We start from the raw sequence: 10446 nt of genomic DNA on the forward strand, positions 1-10446 counted from the left end.
TTAGAGTCGTTTCATCTGATCAATGATTCACATTTAATCTCTGATTTTCTCTTAATTTTAAACACCCGCACCAAAGAATCTCATTCTCACATTCCAAAACTGTAACGACTCGGCTGGTCTTTTTAAGAATTAACACCCCAATCCCCAATTAACTATTTTTTCCATATTTATTTTTGATATTTTGATTTGTCGGGATGTTCGGTTTTTAGTTTAGGAGAGTCTTGGCACACTTAGTCCCTAAATGAGAGCTTAAGTTTTGAAAATTTGACCGTAGTCAGAATAGTATGAAGACGGCCTCGAAACAGAATTCTGATGATTCCGTTAGCTACGTCGAGTGATTTCGGGCTTAGGGGCATGTTCGGATTGTGTTTTGGAGGTCCGTAGCTAATTTAGGCTTGAAATGCCGAAAGTCAAATTTTGAATTTTCCGGTTCGATAGTGAGATTTTGATCTGAGGGTCGGAATGGAATTTCGAAAGTTGGAGTAGCTCCGTTTCGGGTCATTCGGACGAGGTTTGATATACTTTTTGATTGAAAGCATAAATTGAGAGTTTTGGAGTTCTTAGGCTTGAATCTGTGGTTGATTCGTCGTTTCAATGTTGTTTTAGGTGTTTTAAGGATTGATATAAGTTTGGACAGTGGTATTAGACTTGGTTGTGCTTTTGGTGGAGGTCCCGGTGGCCTCGGGATAGTTTCGAAAGGTTGTCGGAAGAATTGAGAGTTGTTTGAGAAGCTTCAGCTGCTTATCTTCTGTCATAACCGCACCTGCGGTTGGGTCCCGCAAGTGCGTAGCCGCATAAGTAGAAATATCTTAGCAGAAACGAAAATGGGGAGAACCAGCAGGAGCCGCAGAAGCGGCACCACATCTGCGCTTGGGGAGTCGCAGGTGCAGAAAAGCTAAGTTAGTGATTTGTTGCAGACGCGACCTTTGTTTCGCAAAAGCGGGACTGCAGGTGCGGTCCATGATCGCAGAAGCGGATTAGCTGGGCAGAACATATAAATAGTTGCCTTCGTGAATTTGAGTTATTTTTCACCTCTTTTCAAACGGGAAGAAGCCTTAGAGAGCATTTTCAAGTGAGGTTTTTAGAGGAATTCATTGAGGTAAGATCTTTGGTCCCTAAACTCGTTATTGAGGTGATTTTTTTATCATTATAAACATGAAAATTTAAGGAAAATCAGTGGTAATTTGGGGGTTAGGGCTTGATTAATTAGAGCCTTTTGAGTGATGATTTGAGGGACCATTTGAAGGACCATTTTGGTACTTTTGGTATGACTGAACTCGTGAGAGTCTGAGAATTTTGGAAATGTAAATTTTACCCAATTCTGAGACGTGGGCCCGAGGGGCATTTTTGTTATTTTATGTAATTTTGCGTATTAGCTTAGAATTTCCTTGTAGAATCAGTTACTTGAAGTGTTATTTACATTATGCAATTGAATTGAAAAGATTTGGGTCATTTGGAGTCGAATACTCGTGGCAAGAACGTGGTTTCGGGTTGACTTTGAGCCGGTTCGAGGTAAGTGGCTTGCCTAACCTTGTGTGGGGGACCTTCCCCTTAGGATTTGGTATAATTGATAATTGAAATGCCTTGCACGTGAGGTGACGAGTGCGTACTTGGGCTAATTGTTGAAAATCCGATTTTCATTAAGTAATTAATAGTATGTTTCCTTTCCTGTTTATATTACTTGCAATTTAAGCCTGTTGTTAGCTTAGGAAAGCATGTCTAATTGACTTAATTACCTTACTTTTCTCAAACTGCCTGTCACACCTCCTTTTTTACACACCCAAAAGGTATATAGGAAGTTTTTCCACTTTAACTGACATTATTCGAAATGAGATTATTTTATTTAATTTCTCAGAGTCGCCACTTGGAATATTTATTGGTGTCCCAAGTCACCGGTTTAATTTAAATCCCAAATCGAGGAAAATTTGACTTTCCTTTTGAAGTATGCGAACCAGAAATTCTAAGTAAGGAATTTTGTTAACTCGTGAGAAGGTGTTAGGCATTCCCGAGTTCCGTGGTTCTAGCACGGTCTCTTAAACTATTATAATTGGCCTATTATTTGATTTTAATACTTGTTTTAATCTATAGTATATTTTAACTTATTACACCACTCTTAATTATTTTTAGGAAGATTCAATGTTATTTAAAACACGCCTTGAACCACGCCACATGAAATGCACCCGTGATCAACGACACATTTTATTTAACGTTGTTAAGAATTAGAGTTGGGTCACATGAAATACACACCCGAGTTTAAGGAAATTAATTTAATTAGTGCGCCTAAAGCAACAACGCACTTTCAAGTTTGCGAGGGCCATAGAAATTCAACTAATGGCACACCTCGATTTCTAAAGAGTTTAAATTAACTATATGAGGGCCATGGGTTATGTGATTTTATTTGGAATGGAACACCTTAAATTATTCTATTAAAGGTATTTCTAAACTTAGTTTTGAGGGTCATAGCCATTGGTGTTATTTAATATGGCACACCTTAAATAATTAAGGGAATCTAACCAATTAACGAAGACTTAAAGCACCCTAATTATCTTAGGCTAATGTTCGAGCTTGGCCTAATTAAAGGCATGCATTAAACTAAAGCAAAACATTCAATTTTCAGGGCTTGGGCCAAAAGTGGACCCCATTGCCAATCGCTAATTTCTTGGCAAGCACAACAACACAACTGAGCTTAGCGCTAAATTGTGAGGAGGAAAATTAGCATAACTGGGCCAACACTTAGCAGCCCAGATTCGATTCTGCATTAACACTTGATGTGGAAACATTCATTCAATGAAAATCTTGAATTGGAACATATATAAAGACGCATTCAATGCCAACGTATATTCTAAAATGAAGATTCAATTCCTAATATGATAGCAACTCTTACACAAATTATTTCACCATTTTAACTTTGCAAATTCATTGTTTACAATTCATGTATTCTCTGATTCAGACCAGCACCTTTGACTCGAACTTTTCCAAAATGAACAAGATGTAAAGAGTCAAGCTAAATCTAAAAATTCTCAGATCTGAAATCAAACTCAAATTCCATTTGAAAGTCCTTTTGAAATTCAAAGTGCTTGTACATGAACAAGGGCAGAACTAATTACGAATTTCTAAAATTAATAGACTATGCTTCAGGCTACATATAAGCAAGTCGAAACATATGATTATTGGGAAACAAACTCAACTCCAATTTACTAGACTAAAGCAGGAATGGTTTGAACTAATAAGCATGTAACCTATAGCTATGAAAACACATTCAAAGCTAGCCAACCTCACAATCAAACTAAAAAGTTACAGTCTTCAGTAATACACATTATACTAAATTTGAAAGATATTCATGAATCAACTACGTTCAAACAAAATCCCATATCTAAACCTTAAGACCAAACATGTAACCCTGATGACATGAATGAATACACATAAGAAAGCTAGCTAAAAGAAACACAAAACAGAATACAACAAACTAAAAAAACCGATGAAGCAATAGAGAATTAACAATTGTCAATTTCTTCAACTTGAATTACATGGCTTCACATAACAGCTTAATCAAGCTTCATTTCTATTCATGGTTTGAAGGAAGTACCTGGCAATTAAGAAGGAATCAAAAGGAATGAAGGGTTAACTACAGCAACATCAAGATCAACAATGTAACAGTGCCCAAAACAGCAAACCAAAACCCAAACTTTCGAAAACCAGACCCCAAACAATTCAAACCCAAACTTTTAAACCCAAAATCGAGCCATTTTTACCCAGGTGCAGGAATTTGAAGTTTTTTTCAGAAGTTCTAGCTAACAAAGAGGATAAGAAAACCAAAACCAAACAGAATTTTGAGCTATATTTCCAAAGAATATATGGGAGTTCAATGTTATTTCAGGGTTTTTCTCTAGATTCAGCTGTTTCAATTTTTTTCAGGATTTTCAATCTCTAAAAATCTGCTTTGTGAGTGAAGAAAGAGTGCCTTTATAGGCAAGCCTTAGGGCAGCATAAAATGAATTCTATTTTGCACTTTTTCCTTTTTGAATTTCCATTTTTGTTGTTGTACCCTTAGTTTAAAAATCAGTATTTCAATTTAGTCCCAAAGACACCTTCCTAGCAGCTTCCTAAATCAGTTACTGAAGATTCTCTAAACTAAAATCCTTAGACTACCCTTAAAACCCCTGTTATTTACTCCTGAAATCAAACAGACATGGGTCAAATTGACCCAAATTAAATTGTTATGTCTCCGCAAAATCTGGGTTTTGGGCTTCGAATTTTCAGGGTCCAAGTTCAATTGAACTTAGACGAACCCACACAACCCAAAAGCTTGCAGAGTCCAAAAAACTCTGAAACCCTGAGCTCCCAAAGAAAAAGTAGAGACAGAAAATCCAACCACATACAAACCTCGAAACCAGAAATAAAATACTAGTTGAACAAATCTAAAATTAACATGTAAACACGGATGGTTTGAAGAAATAGAAAAAACAAAATCAGAAAAATAAAATAAAGAAATATAAGAAGATGAGAAGAGAACTACAAATGAAAATTAAATAACAGAAGATAAAGAAAAATACCGAAGAAGTGGCCTGGACAGTAGAAATTGCCAAAATCTTCAAACTTTCAAATTTTCGGCCGAGTTTGACATTAATCGTGTGTTCTTATCAAGAACACACGAATAAAATCAACCTAGACCTTAAACCTCACTGAAATTTCGATTTTGAGTTTTTTGGGATTTTAGGGTTCGACTTTGATTTAAGATTCGACGAGTTTCAGAGGGATTCAAGGGAAAACAATTAGATATTGGGAGAAAGGAGGGTGTCAGGCTTTTGGGGTGTTGATTTGGGACGATTTGGGGGTGTCACCGCCACCGGAGATGGTAGAGATTTTTGGGGCGGCGCTAGGGTTTAGAAGAGTGTTATCTGAAGATAGTGAATGAGAGAGATGATTAGAGGGGGGGGGTAATGTTTGAACTGTTATATACTATCACAGACCCCAGTTCCTGTTCGTTCGATTGATTAAAATCAACGGCTCAGATGATGAGAGACCAAAACGGTGTCGTTTGGTTACTGAGTGGGTTTGGACCGGGTAAAGGGACGGGTTTGGGCTGGTTTGGTCAGGTAATTGGGGAATTCAGTTGGGCCTGGTGATTTTTCGCTATAATGGCCCAAAACCAGACATTCTCTCATTCTTTTCCTTTTCTTTTTTTTTTTATTTTATTTTTTTTTATTTTCAAGATTAAAAATAAAACATAAATTAATCCTTAAATTAAATTATCCTACCAAATTAAATTAATTAACTCTAAATAATAATTACCACAACTAATTAAAATACCAAATTAAAATAAAAACTACCAAAATTCGAAGCTCGAAATTAAAAATGCAAAAATGAGTTATTTTTTTGTGATTTTTCTATTTTTGTAAAACACTAATTTACTAATTAATATAAAAATGTTTAATTAAATCCTCAATGCAAATTCAATGTATTTTGTATTTCTTATGATTTACACAAGATTAAACATGCACACAAAATGCAAACAAACAGAAAAATTCTAAAATAATTCCTAAAATAACAAATAATTAAAAGAAAAAATCTAATTTTTGAAATTCTGTAGGAGTAATTCATGCGAGGAAAAAATCACGTGCTCACAGCTGCCCCTCTTTGCTCGGAGACACAAAGCGTTTTCGGTCAAAGATAAAATGAGCAATTATGAGGGATTTTTGCCTGTTTGACACTCCATGAGAAGCAATTTTGAAAAAGCATGACCGAACCTTGCTTCAGAGGTTGCCTACATATCCTTGGCTATAAAGGAATCAGGTCAGTGTAGTTCTAGAAGTTTTGGTAGCCGGGACTACCGGGAAGCTGTGATTTCACTGTTGTTGCTGCTTGCTGAACTCCTTATTACACCAAAATGGAAAATAAGAAGCTAACTAGGTAAACCTATCAGCTACGAGTTACAAGATTCCTATCTATAAATCTCTTGAAGCTTGATCTTGAATCTTAGCTGGTTCTTGATGTAGACTCCAATCTGAATCTTGATGCTCGTCAGTTGTAACCACTGGTTCACTCTTCATCTTTGGATCAAGGTGGGACACGCGAAGCCTGTGACTTCAATCATATCTTGAGCAGTCCGCATTCTTCTCCACTTCAACACTTTGAGTTCATTTATTTTGCTCTTTTTCTTCTTTTCTTTATTTGGATTGAGACTCATTCTTTTGATCGTCTCGGACCTTGTGCCTCTAGGCCAAACCTGCTCAGAAACTAAAACAAACAAATGAACAAAATTTTTCTGCCCTAGTTTTTACTAGGAAAATTTCGTGAGTTATTTGTAACTAAATCTAAACTATTTTTTTTTGAAAGCGATAAAATAAAGATTGTGTGTCTTTAGGAAGAAGAGATTAGGGAATGAATCCCTATATCTAAATATCTCAACTAGGGAATGGAGTCACTATGTTGGCAAAAAAAGCGACTAGGGAATGGAGGCCCTATGTCTAAAAATCTCAACTTAGGGATTGGGGCCCTAATGTTGGCAAAAAGGTGACAAGGGAATGGAGGACCTATTTCTAAAAATCTCAACTTAGGGATTGGAGCCCTAATGTTGGCAAAAAAGGCAACTAGGGAATGAAGGCCCTATGTCTAAAATCTCAAATTAGGGATTGAAGCCCTAATGTTGGCAAAAAAAGAGACTAGGGAATGAAGGCCCTATGTCTAAAATGTCAACTTAGGGATTGGAGCCCTAATGTTGGCAAAAAAAGGTGACTAGGGAATGGAGGCCCTATGTCTAAAATCTCAACTCAGGGATTGGAGCCTTAATGTTGGCAAAAAAAAGGCGACTAGGGAATGGAGGGCCTATGTCTAAAATCTCAACTCAGGGATTGGAGCTCTAATGTTGGGGGAAAAAAGGTGACTAGGGAATGAAGGCCCTATGTCTAAAAATCTCAACTCAGGGATTGGAGCCCTAATGTTGGCAAAAAAAGGCGACTAGGAAATGGAGGCCCTATATCTAAAATCTCAACTCAGGGATTGGAGCCCTAATGTTGTCAAAAAAATGACTTGGGAATGGAGGCCCTATGTCTAAAATCTCAACTCTGGGATTGGAGCCCTAATGTTGGCAAAAAAAAAAGGCGACTAGGGAATGGAGGTCCTATGTCTAAAATCTCAACTTAGGGATTGGAACCCTAATGTTGGCAAAAAAGGCGACTAGGGAATGGAGGCACTATGTCTAAAAAACTCAACTCAGGGATTGAAGCCCTAATGTTGGCAAAAAAAGGCGACTAGGGAATGGAGGACCTATGTCTAAAAATCTAAACTTAGGGATTGAAGCCCTAATGTTGGCAAAAGGCATCTAGGGAATGGAGGCTCTATGTCTTAAAACCTCAATTCAAGGATTGAAGACCTAATGTTGGCAAAAAAGTGACTAGGGAATGGAGGCCCTATGTCTAAAAATCTCAACTTAGAAATTGGAGCCCTAATGTTGGCAAAAAAGGCGACTAGGGAATGGAGACCCTATGTCTAAAAATCTCAACTTAGAAATTGGAGCCCTAATGTTGGCAAAAAAGGCGACTAGGGAATGGAGACCCTATGTCTAAAAATCTCAACTTAGGGATTGGAGCTCTAATGTTGGCAAAAGTCGACTAAGGAATGGAGGCCTTATGTCTAAAAATCTGAACTTAGGGATTAGAGCCCTAATGTTGGCAAAATGCTACTAGGGAATGGAGGCCCTATGTCTAGAAATCTCACCTCAGGGATTGAAGCCCTAATGTTGGCAAAAGGCGACTAGGGAATGGAGACCCTATGTCTAAAAATCTCAACATAGGGATTGGAGCCCTAAAGTTGGTAAAAGCGTAAAAGATTGAGGTTGGGAATCCTAAGCTATCATATTTTTTTTAAAATGCTGGAAAGAATTTGGAGGAAACTTCACTTTCGGGTTGACTATTGCTACGAAGCTGTTTATAGGTCTTGCACAACTTTTCCCTTTTGGTTGATCCTGCTTCTTGCGCAGTTGCTTTGGATTGCACTTGTTTCAATTTTTCAAACAAAGAACAATTGTTAGTTTGAAACGGTGGTTGGTTTTATGGCCTTTATTGTTTTTGATCACTTGATATCAGCCCAACTCTTTTGGTGAGAACTTCTGCTGCTTGCTGGCTTTTCTGAAGATTGATCTCTCTCCTAAAACCGAGGAACTCAACTTCCCAAACTTTCCAGATGATGGTTCAAATTTGTGGGGCTTTTGGCCCTTTCATCTTATTTTGCCTCTAGGGGCTTTTGAATTTATATTTCTTTTCATTTTCAATAAATCTGATTTCAGAGCATCAGCCATCATGACCAGTCGGGATCGACTTGATGCACCTGCTGAGGCTGGGTACTTTTCTTTGGACTTGGCTTTGATTAAGCAGACCCCTGTAAAACCAATCTTGCCACCTTTTCTTGTATTAGTTTCGGAACAGAATTTGACCGAAAGGGATTCAAGGAAAAGCAAACAAAGGACAAGAAAATGAATTTAAGGAGAAGTGTCCCTTTCGGGGAGGAAATAAGGACTTATCTGGGGTGCATGCAGACTTCAATAGACATGAAATGCTTCTTGGACTGGATACCTGATCTGCACAACTATCCAACTTCTCATAAACCCATTGCGACCCGTGTTTTAAAACTGAGGAACCTTGCCAGGGGTTTCTTCTTTTCGATCAACGGCACCCTTTGCGGGTTTTCGCCAATCGACCTCTCTCATTTCTCTTTTTACCGTCGCCTTATAGTGCTCTTTACGAGTTTTTACTAACAAGACTCTCTCATTTTTCAGTTTCTCTGCTCACCGACGACTTATGGTGCCTGTGGGTTTTCACCAATAAGACTCTCTCATTTTATTTCCCTTATTTTGATCGCATCAAATCTAAACAGTTGCATTGTCCGATTTTGAACACCTTTTGCCGATTGATCGGAAGGACTTGAACAAGGTTTGGGTAAAAGAATTCGGATTGAATTACAACTTTGGAATCATTCAGGCGGGATCATCGCCGAACCACTGTAACTTCTGCTCCAGTTTCACTTTTGGAGGGAACTTGGATTTTTGTTTTGGTGTGACTGAACCCTAGAGAGAGGTTGCCTACATATTTTTTCGGAATCAAGTCGAACGTAGTTCAGGGAAATATTTTGTTTTTATTTTTGTTTTTTTTCTATTTTTTTGTCATCATTTCTTTTTTTATTTTTTCATTTTTCATTTTTTTACAAATGTCTTCGAGTTCCAAAGAGGGTAATGAAAGAAAGGTAACTGACTCAAAGGTTTAGCAAAAGATTAGAGTGTTTGGGGTAGCGAGAATGAAAACCTTCGTCATCCCAATCTCATAATGCTATTGCTGCAGAAGGATTAGACATAGTACCTTTTGACTGTATCTGTATTCACAGCTGTTTCAGGGTCATTCCCTTCAATGTCTCCCAGATACAATGCCCCTTTTGGAAATAATTTTCTGATAATGTATAGACCTTTTAAGTTGGGAGAAAATTTTCCTTTTGCTTCCTGATAATGGGGAAGAATACGCCTTAAAACGAGTTGCCCCACTTCAAAGTTTCTAGTCCGCAATTTCTTGTTATAGGCACGGGCCATTCTTTCTTGATACAACTGCTCGTGGCAGACTGCGGCCATCCGCTTTTCATTGATCAGGGTTAATTGTTCCAAATGGGGTTTGACCCACTCACTATCTTCAATTTCAACTTCAACAATGATCCGGAGAGAAGGGATTTCAACTTCCGTGGGTATTACGGCTTTAGTGCCATAAACCAAAATGTACAGGGTTGCTCCGACCGATGTGCGTACCTTGGTAGGATACCCCAATAATGCAAAAGGCAACTTTTCATGCCACTGCTTGGAGCTTTGAATCATCTTTCTCAAAATCTTTTTGATGTTCTTGTTTGCTGCTTCGACGACACCATTGGCTTTGGGACGATAAGGAGTAGAGTTCCAATGCGTTATCTTGAATTGTTCACATATCTCCTTCATCAAATGACTATTCAAATTTGCAGCATTATTCGTAATGATAGTTGCAGGAATGCCAAAACGGTAGATGAGGTTGGAATGCATGAAGTCTACTACAGCTTTCTTGGTGACAGATTTGAGAGTAATTGCTTCAACCCACTTTGTGAAGTAGTCGATAGCGACCAATATGAATCTATGCCCATTTGAAGCTTTCGGCTCAATCGGCCCAATGGCGTCCATGCCCCAAGAAACAAATGGCCAAAGTGCTAACATGGGATGCAGTTCCGTAGGCGGTGCATGAATCAAATCACCGTGCACCTGACATTGGTGACATTTCCGAACGAAACTGAAGCAGTCCTTTTCCATAGTCATGCAGTAATAGCCCGCTCAAAGGATTTTCTTTGCCAAAACATACCCGTTCATGTAGGGTCCGCACATTCCTGCGTGCACTTCATACATGATTCTTCCGGCCTTTCGGCGTCGATACATCTTAACAAGTTGAG

The 10446-nt window shown here is 38.1% G+C and overlaps 1 protein-coding gene across 1 annotated transcript; it reads right to left on the minus strand.

The window, feature by feature from the left end:
* Nucleotides 1-9337: 9337 nt before the first annotated feature.
* On the minus strand, nt 9338-9850 carry LOC138885991 (uncharacterized). The gene has a single exon (XM_070167012.1). It carries the CDS (start codon nt 9848-9850, stop codon nt 9338-9340), a length of 513 nt encoding a protein of 170 aa, XP_070023113.1.
* Between the last annotated feature and the right edge of the window lie 596 nt (nt 9851-10446).

The sequence above is a fragment of the Nicotiana sylvestris genome, chromosome 2 (assembly GCF_000393655.2).
Source record: "Nicotiana sylvestris chromosome 2, ASM39365v2, whole genome shotgun sequence".
Taxonomy (NCBI): Eukaryota; Viridiplantae; Streptophyta; class Magnoliopsida; order Solanales; family Solanaceae; genus Nicotiana; species Nicotiana sylvestris.

Excerpts from the sequence above, each read along its gene's own strand:
- LOC138885991 (XM_070167012.1), bottom strand. The coding sequence starts at position 9,850 with ATGATTCAAAGCTCCAAGCAGTGGCATGAAAAGTTGCCTTTTGCATTA.